General features: G+C 39.2%; 1 protein-coding gene across 2 annotated transcripts in view; it reads left to right on the plus strand.

Moving 5' to 3' along the window:
* Window positions 1-26317, plus strand: part of si:dkey-122a22.2 — a 40511-nt gene that overhangs the window by 6647 nt on the left and 7547 nt on the right. Inside the window, exons 2-8 of one of the 2 annotated variants that reach the window (XM_027171486.2) lie at window positions 3616-3743; window positions 7392-7551; window positions 9161-9232; window positions 10047-10123; window positions 13401-13501; window positions 14950-15066; window positions 16470-16544. In XM_027171486.2, coding sequence (XP_027027287.2) covers window positions 3690-3743; window positions 7392-7551; window positions 9161-9232; window positions 10047-10123; window positions 13401-13501; window positions 14950-15066; window positions 16470-16544 — 656 coding nt within the window. In that variant the 5' untranslated portion in view covers window positions 3616-3689. Of the gene's footprint in view, window positions 1-3615; window positions 3744-6122; window positions 6290-7391; window positions 7552-9160; window positions 9233-10046; window positions 10124-13400; window positions 13502-14949; window positions 15067-16469; window positions 16545-26317 lie in introns of those variants that run through there. The other variant, XM_027171475.2, reaches the window with a different exon arrangement.

Here is a 26317-nt window from a genome sequence, read left to right on the forward strand (position 1 = left end):
AAGAGAAGAGAAGAGAAGAGAAGAGAAGAGAAGAGAAGAGAAGAGAAGAGAAGAGAAGAGACAAGACAAGAAGAGAAGAGAAGTGAAGAGAAGATGTCTGTAGAGAATAAACCAAGGACGTATTTACTGAGTGATTTGACTGCTTTCATCCTTTTTTTCACTCTAGTCTAACATCCTCCACAGAGCTAGATCATGGCTCTAATATGCCACATGGCAAAGTAATATCAAAGCAAAGAAAAGAAATGAATATCATTTTAAAAATGTATTTCTGTAAAGTCTAAACAGATGGCCTTCCTCAGCAGGGCAAGTATTGCATGAGTAGTGTACAGAATGTGACTGATATTTTCTCAGATTGTGGTGGACTTGCGGCCCCGAACGCCTCATACGCAATCTGTGCAAAGCTCGGAGCTGTGTGCTACAAATCCGATAATAAATGACAATCGTGGATGCCAACGGCCGAGCGTGTCGAGGACATCTGATGTGTAAACAATGGAAGACAGGCTACTCAAATCCTCTCATGAGGCACCGTGCGACGCCTTCGAACGTGTCCTTATAGATTCGGTTTGAAGTAAACAAGCTATATGCTTTAAGGATTCAATCTCCTTATTTTTGTTATTACTCTGCCTTGGGACATGCATGAAGAGACTTCATCTATACATGAGTGCTTATTTAATAGCAAGCAGTTCTCATAGTGGTCAAAAAGGCAGTGGATTTTATTGAGCTCCTGAAGGTTTTTACCTTGAAATAAGACTAAATATGGAAGTATTAATGATTGGTGCTTGAGTTATGCTCTTGAACAAAGCCCTTAACACTTAACTGCTTAAGATTATGCTGGAATTGGATTGGAATTGGCTCACTAAATGTGGATGAAGCTGAAAATGAAAATGGCTAATGGATTTCTTCAAATACCACATGAATTACCATGAAAGACAACGTTTAATAAGTCAGCAAGGAGAACCGATTTACAGCAGTAGACAGTAATCGACCTCATCATGGCACAAGTTTGGCTCTGACTCTATCCCATCCTGTCAAGTTCAAATTCATTCAAGCATAAATCACCACACTTGCTGCTGATATACGGTATTACATCCAAATTCCACTTGGAATGTGGCTTCTTTAAATCTGGATAATGAATATGGCATCTGCCACTGTTTGTATCCCATAAAATTATTCATGAAAAACGTGTCACAATATTCCTGATCACGAGGCTTGACAGATTTATGTAGGTGGAGTATTGATGCATTTGATTGACAGCTGAGTGGTTGTTTGTTGTGTGCCATTGCTCGGTATCTGCTCGCTATGCCACTGTATCTGTATCTTTATCCATGTTTTGATTGAAATCTGGTTGGTTTAGATGGATGTTTTATTTCCTAAAATGTAAACACAAGTTTGACCAGGTAAATTAATACGGTCGGTGTATTTTGGATTGGCGCGTCTTCGTGTTAGCGAGTCATTTGTCCTTTCTTTGTCCGGCAAGGTTCACATTTGGCATCTTGCTTGCACCCTCGTCAAAATGAAAGGGAATTTGTGTTAGCCAGATGCCCAGTGGTTTCTTCATTCATAAAGCATTTACATCTCTACTACCTCCAACACATCATAGAGAACGTCGTTTGCATGCCCGTAGTGCTTCTCATGGCTTCCCCGCAGATGAATCCTGAACACGACTGTGCTGTGCAGATCGTATGCAATTCACTCGGCATTGGTGTGTTGATGTAGTCAGTATCGTGACCCTTGGTGATGGTGTGGATTCAGTACAGATGAGCGTATCCTATACGCAACCAACCCAAGTGCATTTCAGCAATAGCGATTTGAATGCATAGACATAGTGTAATAAGATCCTGGGGCTCATTGTTGTACCTCTCATCCATCACCATCACCTCACCTTTCGGCATAACAAATGTACGGTCATGTGTTGCTGGGATCTGTACACACTCCCAGGTAGCTGAAAATTCAACAGATACTCTACTTCACATATCGAACATCTTTAGGATCTTCTCAACTGATGCACATGTTAGTTGTTCTCCAGTAAGTGTAGAGTAGAATAGAGAGCTTTACCCCTTGTTGAAACTCCTTTGGTGCCATACATTATTTAATAGAAACGTAGGAGCAACGTGGTGCAAGATAAGCGCTGTGGAAAGGTAACAGTGGAATAAACAAGAACGTTTACCTTTACGGCATTTGGCAGACTTTGATATCCAGAGCGACTTACAGAAGTGCATTAAAGTCTCTATATCAATGAACACATCAATACTGGTTCACTGGGACACAGACTGAGAATACTATCAGTCTAAACACTCTGTTGGGAGGAAATATAGCATGTACACAGAGCATGTTTTTAGTTTTTAAGTACTAGTTTAAGTATTTCTAGAAAAGTCTTTAGATGCTGATCAACGATTGCGAGTAACTCAGCTTGGCTAGGGTGGATTTTATCGGTTAGTGTGGATTTTGTGGGTGGGTTAAAGGGAGTAAGGGTATATTTTGTGGGTGGGTTAAATGGGATAAGGTTAGATTTTGTGGGTGGGTTAAGGGAGTAAGGGTATATTTTGTGGATGGGCTGAAAGGGCATAAGGGTAGATTTTGTTTGTAAATTGAGAGGGTATATATTTTGTGGGTGGGTTAAGGGGTAAGGGTAAATTTTGTGGGTGGGTTAAATGGGATAAGGTTAGCTTTTGTGAGTGGGTTAAGGGAGTAAGGGTATATTTTGTGGGTGGGTTAAGGGGGTAAGGGTATATTTTGTGGGTGGGTTAAATGGGATAAGGTTAGATTTTGTGGGTGGGTTAAGGGGGTAAGGGTATATTTTGTGGATGAGCTGAAAGGGTGTAAGGGTAGATTTTGTTTGTAAATTGAGAGGGTAAGGGTATTTTTTGTGGGTGGGTTATGGGAGGTAAGGGTATATTTTGTGGGTGGGTTAAATGGGATAAAGTTAGATTTTGTGGGTGGGTTAAGGGAGTAAGGGTATATTTTGTGGGTGGGTTAAGGGGTAAGAGTATATTTAGTGGGTGGGTTAAGGGGTAAGGGTATATTTTGTGGGTGGGTTAAATGGGATAAGGTTAGATTTTGTGGGCGGGTTAAGGGGGTAAGGGTATATTTTGTGGATGAGCTGAAAGGGCATAAGGGTAGATTTTGTTTGTAAGTTGAAGGGGTAAAGGTAGATTTTGTGGGTGGGTTATGGGAGGTAAGGGTACATTCTGTGGGTGTGTTAAGGGGGGTAAAAGATAGCAAGGGTATGTTTTAAAACTTAATTAGCTGTTAAATGTGTTGTTATCTAATTTTAGTTTAATCAAAAACACAAATAAATCAACAAAGGAATGCTAGATCAATTGAAATTGTGAGTTAAGCGAGAAGAGCAAATAGGATCCTGGAGCTATGTTTATATCCTTTCAAGCTGAACGTGTATTCATTTGCTTCAGGGGCAAATCAGCACCAAGCTCAGCACACTGAACAAAAACACATGCACGTGTGCCCATGTGTGAGGCTGCAGGGCGCTAATTTCCCTAGCATATCCGTGAGGATGGAAAAGTGTTGCATGCTGGGAAAACAAACAGAGACACCAGATGTGTTGTTTGAAAGCAGAATCTCTATTATACTAACCTTCTCTTTCACTCTGCCTTTCAGAACTTCATCAACACATGTACACGGGAGTTCTAACTGCACGTGTTAACTGACCTGAAGACGCTCCGGAGTTTAAAATGATAATGTTCTGTCAGGATTGTAGGCTCTGGATCAGCACGACCCAGGCCAGGGTAAAGCACCACATCACTACGTGTCTATTCAGGTTTGATTGGATTACACACACACACACACACACACACACACACACACACTCATAGACACAAACCCTAGCTCACAACTACACACCAATCCACCTTCTAGCATGTTGCTGAATAGGAAAAAAAAATCAGATCCCAGAGCAAACCCACATGAATTTGGGGAAATCATGACAGAAATCATAACAGAAACAAGGGTTAGGATTGAAACCCAGACCCTGATGCATTGAGGCAACAACGCTACCTATGGTCTCAAGGTTCCTGTTTTAAAAAAATAAACAGGATAGATGAGAGTAAGTAGAAATCTGAGATTTTCATGTTTTTTTTTCTTTCATCTCTAGCCTTTCTCCTTTTTTCCAAATGGATTTTCTTTCACTTTTTTTTTTTATCCCATTCTTAGGTGCTTCACCAGTCCAAAAATAAAAGATGGGAAATAGAATCACCATCAACTTAATTTGGAGCACATTTTAATTCAGGAAATTATTTAATTAAAACAAAAAATGTGATCTTATTGACTTTTCTGTTGGTGCCAAATGGGCTGGTTTGAGCGTTTCTGTGAGCAGGTGAACATGTTGTGATGATTACAGAGGTAAGAGAAGAATCCTCAGACTACATTAAGTCACATAATTACTCTTTACAGCCATATTGAGCAGAAAAGCATCTCGGACTGCAACACATGTCAAACCCTGAGGTGCAACAGCAGCAAGTGACCAGATCAGGTTCCTCTCCCTTTGGCTCAGAACGTGAACCTGAATTTGGACAGCTGAAGTATCTCATAATTTAATTTGCTTGAACTGGAACAGCTGGTAGAAGATGAGCTCGCCACATTTCCTCCCTTTTTCAGGAAACCTAACTCTGCACCAGGTCTCAGCTCCCATGTTTAAAAATATCCTACACCCACCCACGCCACGCCGCCTGACAGTTGAGTCAATAACTGCCATTCGTCACTCCTATCGGCTCGCCTCCTTTTAATTACAGCAATGAATTACTGTGCCATCTTTCGCCCCGTGGCCGTCTGACGTATTTACTTTACACTTTCTGGGGCAGCTTTCAAAGCACCCTAGATGACTTATGTTGTGATACCAAAGACGGATGCTCTAACGTTGCTGTATGATTGACAGGCTGAGATTATCTTCCTCTACTTCTGGCTTTGCTATCCAGGAGGCAGGGGTTTTTGATCGCATGCAATTATGCACCTTATTTCACACATAGTGAAGAGTCTTATTCACCATGCTTGCTTTACTTTTTTTATCCATAATTATACCGATACACAGAATCTCATTTCAGAATTTCATTTCAATTCACAGGTTTTCTGTACTGAGTGGCTGTTATTAAAAATGTTAATAATTGGAGACAGGAAGGATATGAACAGATGATGCGGTTCCTGAACGGAAGGAATTCAGTGTGCATGATTTTAGAACATTCTCAAATTGACTTCAATTACCAGGAAATGTTTTTTCCCCTTAGGTATGTTATTAGTAATGTACACATGATTAAATCTGCAACACCCTATAGAGTAGTCATCTACAGCAGATTTTAGTGGTTATTTTTTAGTGGTTCAAGGAAAAATCCACCCCAAAACACCTGCATAGTAATCTTTAGAATTAATGCAGTGTCCATGTCTTCTTCTTCTTCTTCTTCTTAGCATTAGCAGTATTACTTGTATGAGTTAGTAAAAATATTAAAGTTATATTATTAATAATAACAACTATTAATAATACACTACTACTACTACTACTACTACTACTACTACTACTACTACTACTACTAATATTATTATTACATTTTTATAATTGTTATTATTATTATTATTATTATTATTATTATTATTATTATTATTATTATTATTATTACATGTTGTTATTTAACTATAACACTACTACTACTGCTACTGCTACTACTAATAATAATAATTGTTATAATTATTATTATTGTTGTTCTTCTTCTTATTCTTGTTAATATTATTATTATTAATAATAATACACGTTGTTATTTAACTACAGCAACACTACTATTACTACTACTACTACTACTTGTTATAATTCTTCTTCTTCTTATTATTATTATTAATCTTTGATAATCTATTCTGTCATGTAAGCTTAGATAAAATAGAAAGAAATAAAATACAACTTTGAATTTTTTTTTTTTTTTTTTGGATTTAACAATTATACCCATGACTTAACTGAAAACCTTCAGAAACATAATTAAAAAAACTTTGCTATACATAATATTTCCTTTCATCCTTCATTTAAAGTTGAGATTTTGAAGATTTTTGTGTCAATTAATGGCTTTAAAAGAAAACCAACCACACAGCTGTTATTTCAGTGAAATGTACCTTTATAACAAAACGCCTTTTGTCCCTCGCCGGCTACCGTGTAACGAGTTTGATGAAGTTTCTTCCGCTTCATTCATTTTCATTCACGCTTATTCTGAGGTGAATTAAAGTGTGTGTAGCTCGAATGGCGCGCAAGAGAGCAGTTGGCCATGAAACTGCTGGAAATGTTCAGTCTGAGAGAAAGAAGGTTGTGAATTTTGGGTTTCTTTCGCTATGCTAATGTTGCCCTGTTTAATACTCGGTATCTGATGCGGATGGGCTGTGTCCCAAATCACACTGTACTCCCTATACAGGTGGCCCATATAGTGTATAAAATAAGCGCTCCTGGACCCTTTCTAGTGCACTACATTAATAATTCGAAGGCATTTGTTATCAGACGTAGTAACTGTAAGTCTGACTACTGGAACCTAGTTTTACTTTTTCTTAATATATTAAATACAAAATTTTACGTATATTATTTCATCCAATGCCCTTAAACTTTAATTTCACCATAATTTCTATACGATGTTTAAATTTACTGTACTCTTAGAGAGCCGTTTTAAATCTGTGCTAAGTATCGTGTAGCGCTAGCAATAAGCTAGCAATAAATAACTAGCTTAGCTAATATGAAATTAAAGGATAAGTCCACTCCGAAAAACATTCATTATGTTTATGTAGAACTATTTCTGATGTGTTTAGAGTTCCAGGTGCTGGTTGGTGGTGTGCTTTCGTTTTTTTTTTTTTTACTGTGAGAAGTTAGCAGAAATGTGCCTCCGTGACGTCACAGGGTGACACTGTTAGTGCAGTTAACAATGGAGTTTAACGTTGTGCCTCCGTGACGTCACAGGGTGACACTGTTAGTGCAGTTAACAATGGAGTTTAACGTTGTGCCTCCGTTACGTCACAGGGTGACACTGTTAGTGCTTTTAACATAATGGAGTTTAACGTTGTGCCTCCGTGACGTCACAGGGTGACTCTGTTAGTGCTGTTAACATAATGGAGTTTAACGTTGTGCCTCCGTGACGTCACAGGGTGACACTGTTAGTGCAGTTAACGTAATGGAGTTTGACGATGTCCCTCCGTGACGTCACTGGGTGACACTGTTAGCACAGTTAACATAATGGAGTTTAACAGAAGAAACAATTTCAGTGATCTCGACCAACATGTTCATGAAAACTACTATTATTTTATGACCAAATAAATTTTGGACCCCTTTAAAGTTATTTCTTGGTTCTGAGTTTAAATTTCTTTATTAGACAAATAATGGTTTATTTGTTAAATTAGTAAAGTCGGACTGTTTTCGTGTGCAGGCATCGGAAGAGCTTCTATCTGGGAAACAGCAACAGGAGAAGAGGTCTTGCTGGACGACGGTGTCGTTTATAGGGAAAATTCTTCTCCTTGTGATTTTCATACCACCTTTCCTTAATTACGCTTCACTTCAGAGAGAAGAACAAGAGCTCAGACCAAAAGGTAATGTTTCACAGCTACGGGAATGAACAGCGTACGGTATGGCAGGAAGAAGAATAGAAAAGAATGAAGTTTATAATCAGGCTGAAATTGTAATTGTGGTAAATATATATTGCAGATGCTTTTTCATGAATAATGTAGAAAAGTAATAAAATGTCCCAGTAGTCATGTCATCTCTTGAATAAGACTTTGACACACTCCGAGACGAGCTGTTATATGACTGTATGGCGGTCTGATATGGCCCAAAGTCAAGTTGATTATTATCCTCTAACTACATCTCATGTAGTGTTGTATTCCTCCTACAAAACAGCTTCACTTTGATCAAAAATATTGATCTCTATCCATTTATAATAATATAGAGCAGTGGTGGCTCAAGCAGTTAAGGCTCTGGGATATAGATCAGAGTATCATTGTTCAAGCCCCAGTGCTGACACTTCTATTCTAATATTCGATGATCTTGAACGTCCACAAAACAAGTTATTACCTTTACTCACTTACATTTTGGGAGCTATGATGCTGCGTTCGCACACATGGTGACCATTCGCTGTATGCCTGGTTGCCATAGCGATGATGTTTATCAGTGGTTTTCGAGCTAGCATTTCACTCGACAACAAATTCCTTTTAAGCTGCGTAAATGAGCCGAGATGCGTTTTGATTTCCAGCCAACGCTATTGGTCTCCACTTCCTAACCAATCAGATTCAAGAATTAGAAAGTGCTGTGGAGTTGGATTGTGTCGCGAATTAACTGAGCTGCACTCACTTCGAAAGTTTGCATCCCCTTTCTGAATGTGACGTCCTTATATGGTGCCTTGCCCTTATATGATGCTTTGCCCTTATATGATGCTTTGCCCTTATATGGTGCTTTGATCTTATATGGTGCTTTGATCTTATATGGAGCTTTGATCTTATATGGAGCTTTGCCATTATATTGTGCTTTGCCCTTATATGGTATGGCAAGCTTTTTTTTCTCTAAGCAGCAGTTTGAATCCTTTCTGTTGTTAATATATAATATATATCTGACATGTTATACAGCGTCTTCTTCAGACCAGCCTCCGCTTTTTTGCTTATTGACTTTTTTTTTGTTAATCTTATGCCTTCTTGTCTCATGTTTTAGCAAGCTTTATATTATGAAGACCTTTTTTTGCCCCACAATTATGGGGGCACATACTTTTGCACTATTCTTTTTCCTGACAATGCATTAAGCGTTAAATACACATGGTATTTAAAAATATAAGACTTTAACTTTACTGTATATACAGTGTGTATGCACATTAATTATCTTTAAGCCTTCAGATGAGAAAAATAATGCCCCCAGCCCCCCCATTAACCTTTCCTATTGATTTAAGAACCTCTGTACAATGACGTCATTAATATTCAGCCATTATTACAAATACGTCTAGACACTAAAAATGAAATCCTGTTCAAACCTGATGGACTAAAGACATTTTTTTAGATGTAAAACTGATATCATATTTACTGGAATAAATATAATACATAATTTTTATCACTGCTCAAGCTGTAGGTGATTTAGTCACCTTAAACGTTCTCTCTTTAATTGTGTGTGTGCGTGTGTGTGTGTGTGTGTGTGTGTGTGTGTGTTCTTTTCTTCTAGATGCGGAGATGATAGATATAGGCTTGGGCCAGAAGATCAGCCTCATCTGTAAAGGCCAAGGACAACCAGTTGGTAAAACAAAACCCAAAAAAACCCAAACGTATACATAGGTATTTTGGCGTATCATTTGGGAATCATTTGGGAAAGCTGGAAAATTTAATAGTAGGAAAATGAGGATATATTAGCAGTCATACTGTACTGTATATTGAATATTTAACTGAAGTCATTCATTTATAGACATTACAAATGCAAAACATGCTATAAACATCAGGCTTTAAATCAGCAGATTTCTAACTGCGTGAAATGTTTCTATTAGTATATTTTTTATGATTAGATTTGATATGAAGTTATATTAATTAATTAATTAATTAATTAATCATTCAAGGTCTCTAAATTTGACCTGAAGTGTCCAAAAAATGCAAGATTATTGGGATTACGTTTTTCTTTTTCATAAAAGCTACGATCTGTTTCTACAGCTTTAGCGTTTTTCTTTTAAAACATTGACATTCGAGTATATTGAGGATACAACCGAATTAAAATACGTTATTCTTAATGAAAAGGGTCAAATACAGATACAAATAGGAGGTTTTTTAAATCAAAATTAAAATCCCTTAAAGCAAACTTAATAATTAATTAAGAAAGTTTTCAAAAATGAACGAATCCTTTATTCCCGTCTAGGCGAGGTTACATACACTGACTCCGCAGGCATTTCTACTGATTTTCCTATTTTATTTATCTATTTATTTATTTATTTATTTATTGCGTGAATATAGAAAATTCTTCTAAGATTTAAAGGCGTACTTTTTATCCGGTTCTGCATCGTCTCTGTAACCTTCACTTTTTATATATTTATATTATTATTATTATTTTTTGCTTTCCTTTCTAGTGATGCTTGACGCACCGACCGGAATGTCATCTGATATTTGGCATCGTGTGCAAGAGAGCGTTTCGCAAAGCACAAAGGCAAGTTAAATCAGACGGTTGGCCTTGAAAGGTTCGCCTACCGAGGTGTGCAATTTCATAACGAGTTTGTGTTTGCGCAGAGAATCTGGTTACTCATCACATTCAGCCTCATTACACGTGAGAAATTCTGACCGTTCCGGAGTAGTGCTTATATAACGAGCTATACTACCCTGTGCTTGTGAACACGGAGTGTGTTTGTTCTTTAAAATTACACGTGGCATAGGGAAAGCTTTAAAATCCGGAACGTTCCGCTTGCTTCAGCAGTGTGTGTGTGCGTAGAGCGTGTAATGGGACCCCTGCGACAGAGGAGGGAGATGGAAAGATTAAGACCGCGTAGAGGCACAAGGTAAAAACAGCTGCCTCAGTATAATGATGCATCATGAATCGGTACGAATAGGCCTCGTTATATTAGCATATCCTGTGCTAATGTTATCACTTCTTATTTATTTCAGCAGCAGGGACATGCAGCAGTTGTCTCATTATCTTCACCGGATGTAGCACGCCAATTAAATGTACATAAGATGCTGTGGAATTGTTATGTAGTGTTCTGCTACAGATTACCATCATCGGAAATGAAATGCAGAACACACTCAGTGTATGTGTGTAACGCCTGTATTTGTTTTACACCTGACACCAACAGTGAATAATAAGGGAAACGTACAATAGTATAATAGGAGCAATTTATTATTGATGCGTATTATGCAATTGCACTATTTCAACACTAGAGGTCCTAATCTGTGCAACCTAACTTAACCTAGCATTAATAAACTGTTTATAAAGTACAGCCTGATCACATGATCACTTTCTACTGAGTCAAATCTTTTACCAAAATGGGAATCACGTGCAGTAGCGAAGCGTCCAGATCTCCGATATTTGCAATATCACCATAATATAAGTTGTTTAGCGTTCGGTATTCAAACGCAGATTTTTTTGTTTAGCACTTTTAACAATCAGCACAAGTATTCAGAGGAGGAACACGGCCATTTTAGTCCCCTTTGGAGCTCTAGTCCAGTTCAAATGATACATTGTCTGCTGCTGGAGCTTATTTTATTTCACTGTTTATCAAATAGATACAGTCAAGTCCACAGTTCTATTTTTTTTGTTGTTTATTCAATTGAGCAAAGTTTTTAAGGGAATTGATAAATTTGTACATTAGTTTTTTTTGTTTTTCAGATAAGGCAAACCTGTGTAACACGTCATTGAGAACTCACCTCCTAGCTACAATTTGCAGTTTTATGCTAACAAAATACACAAAACGTAGCTTTTTTTTTTTTAAAAAGGTCTATATGGACAAAATTTGTCTTTGTTCACATTTCTTTTTATAATGTTCCGAGAAAAAAGTCAGAATATTAAATGAAATCAAATTGTGGCCAGAGAGTATTGTTACACCCTTTGTTGTGTAAATTCAGTATTGTTAGCTAGACCACCAGCTAAGTTTAAATCAGATGTGTTTCGTCTTCACGTCGCACCTAAAAAGATATTCAGTTCTGTCCTCCAAGGTTTATTTTCTCTTCACTTGTTTAACCACGAACCACGCTGTGATCGTTTATTGTTCTAACTACAGAGTTGGACAAGTTACTGTTTCCGAATCGTCACTTCAACTCAGAGGAGTTTATATTTTATCACAGCAAACATTTGGATTTCGTTTTGGACGCTTTCATCCACTTCGATTCAAACGATAGACTTTCATTTTCTCTTCAGAAACGTCTCTTCGTTCAGGAGAAACACGTCATAACAGCGAGTCGAGTCGTTAAAGACGATTCCTTTCGTGACACAGAGTGAATTTTAAAGCAAAAATATTACAATCCAATAAAATTGCCACAGCTGGGGACCTGAGCAAGGCCCTTAATCACCAATCGCTCAATTTATATATAAAATTATATATATAATGTTAGTCTCTGTGGATAAAGGCATCTACTGAACGTAGGTATCACAGCTGTACCGATATGTTGCGAGTGTTGTATGGCTTATACTGCGTTCTATAAAAACTCAATTAATATAGAGTCTTTGAAAGACAAAGATTTCTGACACAAAGTGGAGACTAAACCCTCGCTGGTTATATACAATACTGTTAATAGTGAAATCGATGTCCCATCTTTGCTTTCATATTTAATACAAGCCAAGAGTTTTATCTGTGGGAAATATCGTTCGCCGTGTCCGCTGATGATGTCACTAACACCGCTGTAGTCGATTGATACGCAAGTGTTATGTAGGTAAATATACTAAGTATAAGTGCTCAGGGAACGCTGCTCGACCAATCAGATCAGTGGACTGGAACTTTCTTTTGTATAGTATATAATATTGTAGCCATTGTGTGTCATATATAAGTAAGATTAATGACCACTTTAGTTGATTGTGGAAGAGAAGAATCCTTCGAAAAACACAGGCCTGGATATAAAAAAGCAGAATCCTGTATTTTTGTAATAATCTACAAAAGCCACAGAGACGTGTATGAAATCTGACCCATGCGATTTATTTGTTCCTGACACTTCAGTCATAAAAATATCAGTCAGTATGTGACAGAACTGCTCGAATTATTCACTAGAGTGAAGATGCTGCTTAATGAAGCTTCAGCAGGACCTCAGAGCTGCAGAAGCATGTGTCAGGTGATATAACCGAGCACTCTGTGTAGCTGGACCATCTTTAGTCCCATACTGGGATGTAATGAGCTCTGAATGCCAGGAGTTGGCAAGCGTTAACTGAAAGATGGCAGAGTCTCAGCGCAGCATGCTGAAAATTGTGCTCGAGCGAGTTGCGACGCGGAAAAATGCTTGGCCTAAAAGTTTTCTAATGTATTTTTAAGACTTGCAGCAGATGTTCAGAGATACACATCATGCCGGATATTCTTTAAGAAAAATGTGTGGCTAAATTTCCTCACAGCTCAGAGCAGGACCTGGATATTACTGAGAAATATTAGGATCTCTGTTTATGAACGCACTTCCGTCAGCATATTCTGACATGCTGCAAGTGAGAACCAACAATTCTGACGTTCTCTAGATGAAGATAAAGTTTCTCCAGTTCTCTGGGAAATCTCACCATACACACACACTTGTTCTTTCTCAAACCCCTTCTGCGTAGCGTCGTTACTTTTGTCCTAATTGAACTGGCTAGTCTTATTTCTCTTCATTCATTAATGTTTTTTGTTTGTCGCACCATTTTATGATTCCCAGGAGATCAGCAGTTCCAGAACAACTTGACGATGAAGATAACAAGCGATCGATAGTTCGGATCTTTCCTAGCGTGACTGTGTATTTTGTTTGATTTGTTGTTCCTTCAGGTTTGTGCCTTTGACAGAGCGGGCCTGGGTTTTAGCAGAAGAGCTCTGCAGAACGACACCACAGTCACGGAGAAAGTGTGGAGATTATCAACCTCAGGCAGGTAGTCGGATTTCTGAAGTTTCACATTATTTCTGTTTTACTTGTGAAGTTAATGAGGCAATAACACAGCTTGCTATGTTACTGAGGAATCAGAAAGCACACACAAAAAACCCCTTGAATCTTGTGGTGAAGCTCTTATCCTGACACTGGAGACTCCGTCTGTAAACACTAACGTGTCCCTCATCAGGGTCTAGCTCTCATCTCCGCAGATTAATGTAGCCAGCCGCGGCGTCCTTTTTCTTGGCACCGTCAGTAATTTTACAGGCACTTGTTGGTGCTCTCATGCACACATCCTTTCACCACCCACACAAGGGCACGTCCTTGGCATGATAGCCAGGCGCCATGAGGCTTGTGATGGTCCTACACGATCGCTGGCTCTTATCTCGAGAGTGTACACACGGTAACACTCACGTCTGGGCTGCTAAACCTGCAGCTCCTGATGCAAGCAATCAATTTCCTTCCCAGAATTCAATAAGCAGCCGGCACTTTGACGGATGCTTCCTCGGCCCGCGGCTGTGAGACTTCTTTATTTGTCCGCGTATTTGATTTGTTTGCCGCGGCAACCAAGGTGAGCAGATATAAAATGGTTGACACGGTTTATGTCAGCTTGCGCCTTCCTCAGCTCTCATATCGACATCAGGGATCTTAAATTAGAGTCTATTTTAAGGGAAATACACACAAGCAAACACATTGCTTATAATATCAGTGTGCTTGTGGGATTTCTAGCGAGTAAGGAATAATTTAACTTTCTCTCATGGGGCCCGAATCCGGGACGCAGTGAATAAAACGGACGAGTTGTTTGCGCACGGCGTAATAACAGACACGCTGGAAAGGACGAAGACAAATACACGTAATAATGACTTTGATACCATCTCGTCGTCAAGCGCTCGATAGTGATTGGTCAGAAGTGTCTACGACAGCAGCTCTGACATTAGTGCTGACTGCAGGGTTTACAATAAAGTGCTCGCTCTTACAGTATACCTTCTAGTTTCATGTATAATCAGATGGAGTTCTGGAAGGAGTCTCCAGTCTCAGTGCTTATAAACACACATGGCCAAGCTGTATTTTTTTTTTAAAGAATAGCTGGTGAAGGTAAGATTACTTAAAGCCGCTATTAAGCAGTACATCGTAACTTGTGTCTGTTTTCGTCCTTGCACGATCTCGATCATTTATATTCCATCATGTGCCATGTTTCTCCTCTGCTTAACACCATCGGCTCTAACGATCCCTGGCCCCCATGTTGTAAATTATTCTAATGATACGCTCATGCTTGTCAGAGCTGAGCACCGTGCTAACGTCCGAAAGGGTCAAGGGCTCCGCAGATCCGCATGTCGTTAAACGAACCCATGATGAATTGCGCTTCACATGCGTTTTGTCGATCCTTCACTCATTCTGCCGTGACACACTGACCTGTCTGTCTTTCCTTTCCTCTTCTCTTTTTGTCATCAGGATGGTTGACGACCTCCACCGGTTGGTCAAGGCTGCCGGGTTAGCCACGCCCTTCATTCTGGTCGGCTCGGAGCTGGGTGCGCTGAACGGCAGGTTTTATACTCACATCTATGACGAGTACGTCCTTGTCTTAAATTAAGACAGCTTCACTTTTCTGTCTCTGTCCATTATTCGGATTTAATTAAGATCGATTCAGCACCAATAAAACACACTCATCACTACAAGTGCAAAGAAATCTTCTCACAAGAAATTCAGTTCAAAGCATACACTATCACTGTCTGTGTATTTCATCTGATACAGTCAAACAGAACGCCGTTTTCGGAGACCGGCGTCCTGGCAAGATTGTAGAAATAAATGAACAGCAATTGACAGCACGCATCGTTCTCACTGCCTTCGTTCTCTTTATTGGATACATACAGTGCTGTAATCCCTAAAGGTTTTAAAAAACATAACAGACAAGATGGTTGTAGTGTTTGAGAAAATCATTTACCCGTAATTTAATTCCATGTCGTCTTATTTGCCTAGAAGTCGTTACGGCGGTTAAACACAACTTAATAAACAGCCTCAGAGGCTCAAAATGAACGAAACATATTTCAACATCGAAGCCTGTGCTTTTAATCTGACATGAGAAGCTTGGAGGCAATGGAGACTGTGGTATACACCACTGACCAGTTTAATAGGAACACCAGTGCTTTTTCGCGCAGTTAATTAACCATCTATTCTTACGGCAGCAGCACAACGCATATAGTCAGACGGATGCCGGACGAGTCTCGTTGGATATCGAGATCAGATGTGAGCTTCACATCTCAGGTGGTTTGACATCTCAGAACTCTCCATGTCTCAAAACCTTATGATCGGGTTCCTGTCCTGTATCTTTAAAAACAGGATTCTGAGGCTACAAGCTCATTGGCTGATTGGTTGAATTAATAATTAAATAAAAGTTGACAAAAAAAAACCAACATAAAAATAACATAAAAAAACAAAAAAAACAGAATTATTTGGCCTTAATAATTTCTGAGTATGTTCAAGAGCGCGCAAAGACACCTACTGAGGTGGGTGCCATTTTGGTTACAAACTCATTTTCTAGTCTTTCTCTAGCACAGGGAATTGTATCATAATTCTTGGCTTGAGACATGGGAGGTATATAAATTGGGTCGGGTTTTCCTTTTAACGCAATCCACATTGACCTGCCATGGTGAGGTCAGATATCCATAGCAAGCTCTCACAAATCATAGCAGTGCTCCACAAATCCCTCTTCTATCTCTACCTCCCTCGGACAGATTTAACACCTCGTCAGCGCCAACGCGAAGCCGATAACCACGTAAATTAAGCTGTGGCGGCTCCGTAGCGTCCGCCAGACGAAAACATCACGCCCACGACGGCATCGACCCCATACGTATCAAAGGTGGAACGATGCAGAGATGGACTCGGTTCTCTGAGAACGTTTATGCTCGTGCTGTCTTTTGTAATGTTTCTCCATGCTGAGCACAAACAAATAAACCAGTCTCTTGTTTGTCCAGGCAAGTGTCGGACTTAGTGTTGATCAACCCCATCCCCGAGGACGTCTTTGAAGAGGAGACGTGGCAGCAGTACTGGTGAGTCATAAAGAGAGAAGGAGTGGGAGAGAGACGGAGACTGCACATCGACAGTGTTCTGCTGTTCATCAATATAACACAGGCTAATTAATCAAAGGTCGAAGCGTCCGAAGCTGTCCGTAATTCATATCAGAGCGCAAATCATTCTCATACGAGTCAGCAGAAATCCCCCGCACATTATTCACTGACTTCCTGTCACTGTAAATTTTAAAGCAGGCTGCTTTTGATCCTCCTTTAAATCGAAAATCGTTTTATTTTATTTTATTTAAACGAGCATTCGTTAATATTTCGTGCCAATGACAAAAAACGTATTAATTAAAACAAACAAATAAAAATACATCATCTACTTCATCTCACGTAAACCCCAACCCTGTTGTAGAAACTATGAGCTACTCTGGTTCAACTCCAGGACCTATTTCAGGGCCAGAAAAAAAAAATCCACAAAAATAAACAGCACCTTTAATCAAACTAATTCCACCTCTTATATTTTAAATATTAGAGCACCTTCAGGCTGCTAGTACACTTAACTAATACACCTCCTTTCTGTTTAACTAGCTAGCAAAATGCTCGCTGTCTCAAGTACATTAAAGGCCAGACTTTCCTTACATTTTAATTAAAATGAGTAATTATTATTATTATTATTATTATTATTATTATTATTATTATATATTAATAATAGGACACAATTTGGTAATAATTAACATTCATATGATGTGACGTGAAGAGATTTTTGACCTTTTATTCGTCCGTAGCTGATTATTTATCTATTGCATCAGATTCTGAAGTGTTTTATTAAAAAAAGAAACTTTTTTGTAATTTAAAGAACGACACTTGATACAATTTCTGCCTTTGAGGTTACACGTGACGTCGTGGAGCGTCTACGAAACAATTCCCAGGGCATTATGAAAATAGACGCAGCTGAATACATTTGTTCCTCTCTTTTCTTTTTCTTGAAATTAATAAGACAAGAAATGCTTCAAATGTTAGTTTCTTACTGACTGTTACAGCACATGAGACTAGGACGTCGGATCCTTTGACATTTGGAAATTTTAGTGATTGTTGGCTGAAAATACATGAATTTGTGGCATCTTGTTTTTGTGTTTTTTTTTTTGTTGTTGTTTTTTTTTTTTTTAACTACTTGACTTTGAGAAAATTCCAGCAGAGGATTCTTCTTTTAAACACGTTAGACGCACGTGAACCGACGAAGGCTTTGCACGTGACGTGTCTCGGCCCGTACCTGTGCGAACACTGTGGTCTTTCTGATATGCTGCGATCTTTGCAATCATAAAATCTTTCAATTCCGAAGGGACAGAACAGCGCCTGGGTCAACGGCTCCTATGCAACCGATCGAAAGCCTTTACGTACATTATTCATCCGATTTACCTTCCAACAGCCGACACTGTAATTTACAGTAGAATCCATCCTGAATACGTCGTACTGCATTTCCATCTCCTCTGTAGGGGAGGGCTTTCCCAGCATGCCTCTGAAATAATGAAGATATACGAGAGATTTGGTGTGTGGCACTGTGCGAGTAATCTCATGTGAACCATCTCCCCACACATCCTGATTCATAACCTCTAACCGCTGTTATTTTTCCTGCAGTTATGTAACACAATTGGGGTTCAGTCAGATAAAGAATGAATAATGCAGAACGCTTTAATTTATATGTGACTGAAAGTGGAGCAGCAGCGTTTAACGCAGATGTGTGTCCAATTACCCCGTGATTAATAGACCCTCAGCCCGGCAAGTATAAAACGCCAGAGATGCAATTCAATTACTTAGGCATGGCAAAATAAATGTCGAGGATATTAACTTACGACTTAAGTTAATATAGCGTACACAGAGTTGTGTAACGGATTTTGTTACTTATAGACGCGTTAAGTAGAGTTGGCTTCGTGCATTAAAGATGAATTAAGGAGATATTCGATACCTGTCAGTCGTGCACGGTGTAATGGATGCAACCGAGATACAACACACTGACGAATTTATCGATCGAGGCGAATTATTTTATTCACATTTTGACAACACAAAGGATATTTTTGGAATATAGTGTTTATAGAATATACTGTAGTAAGATGTTTTAATAAAACAGGGAAACAATTAAAAAAGCAAAATGAAAGCTTTTACTGTATCGTGCAAAATATGCACAGTAAAAATCATTACATCATGATACAATAAACTTATTGGTCACTCAGTAAAATGACACTGAAATCTATTTTATCATGTCGGCTTTGTAGAAGCCAACATTCTGTTTTCTTATTTAAGCTTAGACAAAAATTTATTAACTGTAACTCCTCCTAGGGCTTTCGAGCCACATGCACCAATTTCAGATATGTAGTAGAACCTGGTCTGAAGTTTGTTGCTATTACTTTTCTAAGCGATCCGAGTACCGGTACTTCCGGTACCGTGTCTCAAAATGGCCTTTTCCCCCCATAGACTCCCATTATAAATTTTGGAGGTTTATAACTCGGCAAGCTTTCGAAATATCTACACCAAACTCGGCCAGCTCCTTTAAGGTGATACTCTGAACAAAGCTTTAAATTGGTGTACCGACTGGCCTTTTGGTTGTCCTGTGGCCCCGCCTCCAAAATATGCAAAATCAAAAAACTTTTTACAACATGGACATGTGACATATCAAAACACTCAGAACAATGAGGGGAACTTCCTCAGGAGTATTCGGATGATGTCACATGCTCATCTCCACGTGCCTCCAAATGTTTTGGCACCCTATCTTTCTGTCGACATGCCTCCAAAAGTAACACTGACCCTTATGTCCAATCGCCTCCAAAAAGCACCGGCTATTGCGAATACTTGCATCGTCAAAGCCAACATCAAAGTTTGTCACAATGAACTTTACAAATCTAGTTCCCAATTGCTTTTTTTTAATTCCCTCCTTTTATTTTTGAAATAATTTTACTCTACAATAACTTCTGAACCAGTAATGTGTCTTTTCAGTGCTCAATTCCCAAACCAACATACATCTCTGTGCCGATACGTTCTTTAACAGGAACATCCGTAGACCTCTGTTCATTAAACCAGTCATGTGGCAGCAGCACAATGTGCCCAGATGATGTTTTTTCGAATCTCTGCCTGTCCACTCGTCCAGTCTGCAGACTCCAGTTCTTGTTTTTCTCTGAGAGATGTGGAATCCTGATGTGTTGTAGCCATCCATCTCAAAAGCTTGTGTGTGTTGAGATACTTTTCTGCTCATCACAGTTGTACAGAGCGGTTATTTATATATACAGCAGCTTTCTTGTCAACTCGTATCGTTCTCCGCGGACCTCGCTTTTCATAAACATGGCACAAACTCTAGACACTGTAGTGTGTGAAAATAACAACAAGAAAACTGCGGTTCCTGAAAACCAGCGTTCTTTTCTGGCACTGATGTCACTTTGTCCGATGCAGAAGCTACAAACCATCGAAAGTTCACGCTTTATCGTGTGGGGTATGGGGTAGTATGGGGTATTAGGGGGTGCACTGGCGGCTGATTTAATATGAAGGCTACACCTCAACAAAAAAGCTCTGGAAAAAGGTAGATTTTTAGCTGGGATTTTAAGAAGCCGACGCTTCCTGCCACACAGGGAGGAAAGTTGAATGGAGTATTTCAGTCAGCTATTGATGGGCACGGTTATAAAGTGCTTTAAAGGTCAGAAGAAGCGTTTTGTACTGCGCGTAAGCTGTAACCAGTAGGCAGCACGGGTTTTAAAGGACAAAGGGTGACACGAATAAGTCTTTTATCTGAGGAATTTCGAACATACTGTATGCTCTTAGTATATTAAGACTTTTAGGCAAGAAGCTTCGACGTCCTATAAAAATACAACAAGCTATACATATCTTTTTAAGAACCCCGTCTTCTACGTTTCACCATGTTGTGTGTGTTTGGCATCAGGAAAGGCTATGTATTTCGGAGTCTGTCTTAATTGCTCATGGTTTCTCTGATAAATGGGCATATAAGGAAGGTCACAGCACCTGAGCAAGGCACCTTCCGTGTCAGGTGAACGCGCTGAAATAAGACGTCAGTGTCAGTAAAGTCTCACAAAAGGGGAGGAGACGGCTTTCGATATGGTTCAGAATCCACTAGAACATCTTTCACGGTAGTGTGTGCTCGCAGTGTTCGGTAACTTTCCTGTATCGTATTTAGTAAATGGCAAATCGCTGGCTCTTATCAGGATCTAACGGAGCACTCGTCAATACAGGCACTGATCATGTTATTCGTTACAATAATTAAATACAATTCATTGCAATAATGTTGAAACTACTGGAGGTTGTTTAATAAACTTTCTTGGAAGAGCCATGAGTGTGTAGGGTGAGTCATTTATCCCAGATCCTGGTTGGAGATTTGTTTATGATTACATTGTTTCAGGGACAATTCATCTGCTATCAAACTCCACCACAATGCCAACAAATTACTTTGAAGCCCTTCCATTAGAAATATATCTTTTTTTTAAAAATCTAACCACAAGAAGAAGCACCTGGTGATCACTGGACACTAAAACACTCAAGGTTATAAAGAAGAGAACCTAATCCTTAGTGTTATGTATGGCAGAGAATCTCGATACCGAATCAAGAACCTTGAATAAAATCTCAAGCATAAGAAACATTTCAACTGGGTTGTGATTGGATCTTCCAGTAGGACAACGATTAAATACGTATGTCTAGATCCAGACGAAGAAGAGTCAGTGACCACCGACGAGCCACTGGAAGCTTGTGGCATGAGCAGAAAGGATATGAAGAGATTTGGCACTGAGGAGTTCTCTCAGGTTCCTCAGGTGTTCTCTCATGTTCCTTAAGGAACCAACTGAACCAACCAAAACCAACTGGTGCCAACGATTTTATTTTTCTGAGTAAATTTGCTTTAGTTAAAGGTTCGAGATCTTCACTGTGAAATGAAACTAATTAACTCCAACAACATTTTCTCTGAATCTTTTTTTTTTTCTACCAAGGGTGCCAACAATTACACTCCTGGCTTTATACACGGTTTATCCAATGAGCAGTAAAGGTCATATGGACTCGGTTACCACTGTGGCCCTATTTGTCTGGCCCAGTGTGTGAGCTAATAAAACCTAGACCGAGGCCTTCAAAGCCATATTGATTCCTGAAGCTTCCTGTGTTTACCCAGCATGCTTTAGGACCCTACTTCACACTAGTGGTATTGACTGGACCATCGAATCAACTAAACTCTATGTCCTTTTCCGGCTTTGATCTTCAACCCTTTCCACTTTACAATGACTTTAACCCGACGACCCAGAGGGCAGCAAGTGGGACGTTTTAATAGGCTGTCGTTCAGAAATCTATTTTTTTTTTTTTGAACGGAACAATATATATATATATTTTTTTACGATCCACTGGAAATGTAGCAAATGAATCGGCAGAATCAAGGATTCAACACGTTTTAGCTTCGAAAAGGTTGATTTCACAGATTCATCATTCTGCCTGGATTAAACGTTAATGCTCTCAGGCCTCTCTGGCTGGAAGTGATTTAGCTTTAATATAACGAACATGAAATGAATGCAAACTCTGATCTTCTGATCTGTTATCGAGATTAGTGCATGAGTCGAATGCAGTTTTTGAGTCGCCGAGTTTTTTTTCTTACCAGTAATATAGCTGTGTGAGGCCAGTCACACACACACACACACACACACACACACACACACACACACACACACACACACACACACATACACATACCTGAGCTGTTCTGTTCATGCCAGTAGCTGAGGTCCTCTGGGAAATCTGGGCTGAGATTGGACGCTGAACACGATTACGGATTTTGTGTGTGTGTGTGTGTGTGTGTGTGTGTGTGTGTGTGTGTGTGTGTGTGTGTGTGTCAGGTCATCTGTGACACTACTCACAGTAAGTCATACTATATATCTAGCAAATTATTTTATTCATTTAAATCGTTACAGCATTTAACCTGAAATCTCACTTCCTGTCCTTTGCTCTCCCGAAACTCATCACAAGTCTCTTCATGTGTCACATCAAACAAATCCAACACATTCGTTAGCATAAATGATTAAGGGCAGGAAGTAGACGCTCCATAGGGATTTCCCGCTGAATCTAGGATGCCAGTTAATAGTAATTAGCACCGCTAGAGCTGCAGCTATACTCTCGCCAGTCTCGGCTAATGAAGCAGGGCCTGTAGCCACCCTGGTGTATTTAATTCGGTCTAATCTATAGTATCGACTCCAAGTCACTCAGGGGGAAGACAGAAGGCTTGTTTCCAGTAGGAACGGTGTAGGGTGGATCATGATTGCCCCCTACTGTTGAATGTGCAAAAAGTATTGTAGTGGATTTTCAGTGCATTTAGGAAACGGCTTACGGGATATGAAAACAGAACACGTTTAATTATATTATGCATTTATTATTCTATTGTTTATTCCAGATGAAATTTTCCTCAGTCTTTCTTAAGTTGGTCATTTAATTCAGTTTATAATTGTTATTGAATTAACTTTAATTATGCGTCTTAGCAACCTGATGGGTTTTTATGTATTTTTTAAGGCACAGATAAGATATTGGTGGTGAAATAGAAATACATCCAGATACAGAACAATAGAAATTTACGTATTTTTGCATTTCGAAACGTAAGAAATGTTACACAGGCTTGCGTTAGTGATTACTTACAGTAACTTCGGCACCCTGTTATAGTGGTGAAAGGGTGTTTAAGGGCTCAGGTGTCATGTGCCATGTCGTGCGGTCATGACTCTTGTACAGTTTTCTGGCCACAAGCTTCAGAATCTTGATCTGATCGTTTTTCTCTTTAGAAGCGTTTTCTCCAGGATATCGTGAAGCGAAAATCTTTCACTGTGTTACATCATCAAAAGCTGTCAAACAGGGCAGTAGTGGTTCAAGTGGGTGGTTCAAGTGTGTTGTTCCACTGTTGGGCCCTTGAGCAAGGCCCTTAACCCTCTCTGCTCCAGGGGCACTGTATGATGTCTGACCATGTGCTCTGACCCCAACCTCTAAAGTTGGGATATGTGATGGAAGAAATTGACTGTGATGTAATGTATATGTGACATAATCACATTCTTCTTCTTCTTCTTCTTCTTCTTCTTCTTCTTCTTCTGCTTCATCATCATATCATCTTCTTCTTTATCTTCATCTTCTTCTTTATCTTCTACTTCATCGTCTTTATTTTCTTCTTCTTCTGCTTCATTTTCTTCTTCTTCTGCTTCATTTGCTTCTTCTTCTTCTTCTTCTTCTTCTTTATCTTCTTCTTTTTCTTCTTCTCCTCCTTCTTCATTATCTTCTTCTGCTTCATCATCATATCATCTTCTTCTTTATCTCCATCTTCTTCTTTATCTTCTACTTCATCGTCTTTATCTTCTTCTTCTTCTTCTGCTTCATTTTCTTCTTCTTCTGCTTCATTTGCTTCTTCTTCTTCTTCTTCTTCTTCTTCTTCTTCTTCTTTATCTTCTTCTTTTTCTTCTTCTCCTCCTTCTTCATTATCTTTTTCTTTTTCTGCTTCATCTGCTTCATCTTCTTCTTCTGCTTCTTCTGCTTCATCATCATCAACATTTGCTTTTTCTTCTTCTTCTAGTTTGTTTTGAGAGACTTAATCATTCAGTTTAGTCATTCATCTCATTATAGTAAATCCTACGGTGGCTGAGAAGTGCAAAACACATTAACAAATCCAAAAACAAATGAACAAATCTGAAAACACATTAACAATTCAGACAACCCGGAAACGGTAGGTATCGTTTGTGAATGGAAACTTACCGATCATCGGACGAGACACCTGTCACTCAAGATATACAGGTATGGAATCTTATGTGTAATGTGCAAAGTTCTCTGTTTAAATATAAGAAAATAACAAAATTAATCCACAGTAATCCATTCCATCCATCCATCCATCCATCCATCCATCCATAACAACTTTTCCCTGCGGCAGACTGTTGAACTTCATGTATACCTTGAGTGACAGGTGTCTTGTCCAATGAACGTTAAGTGTTCCAATCACAAACTATACTAACCTCTTGTCTGAATTGTTGTTGTGTTTTCGGATTTGTTAATGTGTTTCTTGCAACGATTCAGACAAGACGGAAAAGGTAGGTATAGTTTGTGAATGGAAACTTACCGATCATTGGACAAGACACCTGTCATTCAAGATATACAGGTGAATGAATGTCAGGTGTCTTGTCCGATGATCGATAAGTTTACATTCGCAAACTATACCTACCTTTTCCGGGTTGTCTGACTTGTCGTTGTGTTTTTGAATTTGTTGTTTTGTTTTCGGATTTGCACCGTAAAATCCAGCACTTGTCCTGCATCAATAATACGTAAGCAACATGTATGTATATGTTTGATTATTTGAGAAAATCAGGTTTATACTTGGAAATGATCTTTTATTGTCAATGTTTACTCAAGGTATTGTTGAAAGAAGCAACATTTTCTCGAAAGAGGCTTTAATGGTCTTTAGAATAGTTTTATTCTATGTTAGTCTTATAATGGTGAATATTAGAAATGAAGATGAAACTGTTACCAGCAATCTTAGCTTATTATTATTATTATTATTATTATTATTATTATTATTATTATTACAAGCATTTCCTAGCCTTCATTCAGCTTGGAGTTCTTCTTAAGCTCATGTTCCACCAGACCGCAGCAGCTCTCGCATACTAATCGCAGCTCAGAAACATTTGAAATACAAATAATTTTGTTTTTTTTCAAAGGCAATTTTTCGGCTTCAAGCTAGAAATACTACAACGGCCGATCTTCATGCTATACGTTCATCATATGAAAGTCATGAAAGTTTTACTGCCAGGGAGCAAAGAACTGAGTATCTGATTGGAATAACAAACTTCCTGATCGGAACTATCGCGAGAATTCCAGGCCTATAAAATGGCTGGAAAAAGTTGAGAGCCCCTAAATAATTGTCTAGTAATGAGAAGGGGTCTGTTAAAACGGACCGGATCCCGTTATCTGCAGTCTCTTCCTGTGAAGAACGTGTGAGGAGGGGGGGAGGGGGGAGCCCATGCAAATTTCGAAGGGTTCCTTATCAGTTCTGAGGACGATCAGACTCGGCGTGCGTGAGCGGGAGAGTGTGTGACATTCCGACAGTGGGTCATGCGCCCGCTCGCTACAAGAGCAACAGACTTCATTCATCCTGCACTAATCCAGATGGGAAAGTCAAAGAGCAGAAAGTGCACAGCCTCGACCTCATTTCATCACCTCCATCGCTACCAAAGGAAGAGAGGGAGAAAGAAAAGAGGAGTAGCTCGGAAAATAACTGACATCGGCGAGGCGCTTCTCCGTTATCTGCTTAATTCATCCCACCAATCGGGCCTGTCTTTTCCCTCGCTAAATTGCCCTTTGACACGCATGCCTTCCCATGCATAATCCAGACCTCCTGGGCAGAATAAAAAAAAAAAATGAATGGAAGTGAACCGAAGACCTTCGAAATAAAATGTCAATGCCGGCGGACCGATTTGACGCCAAATCAAAGCTCCGAGGTTTGACATAGAATGTGCTTTTCGGTGGCGAGGAAAGGAAAACGTGTCCAGGTGAAAAGGTGTCAAACTAGCAAAGAATTCTTTGAAGAAAGGTGAAGAGGAATCTAAATTGGGAGCAGAAATAGGTTTGGGTACGGACGGAGAGGTGAATGTCAGAGCGGCCGTCTTTCATTTTCCAGGGTGAATGTTTACATGCGTGAAAGGCAGAGACTTGTTTGGGTCCGAGAACCCATTTGAAAGCGTCGGGTTGTCGCTGCGTCCGAAAACCTTTTTTTTTTTTTTTTAAAGTTTTAACTTTTGATTAGAAAAAACTTTCAGAAAAAC

This window comes from Tachysurus fulvidraco, chromosome 25 (genome assembly GCF_022655615.1).
Source record: "Tachysurus fulvidraco isolate hzauxx_2018 chromosome 25, HZAU_PFXX_2.0, whole genome shotgun sequence".
Taxonomy (NCBI): Eukaryota; Metazoa; Chordata; class Actinopteri; order Siluriformes; family Bagridae; genus Tachysurus; species Tachysurus fulvidraco.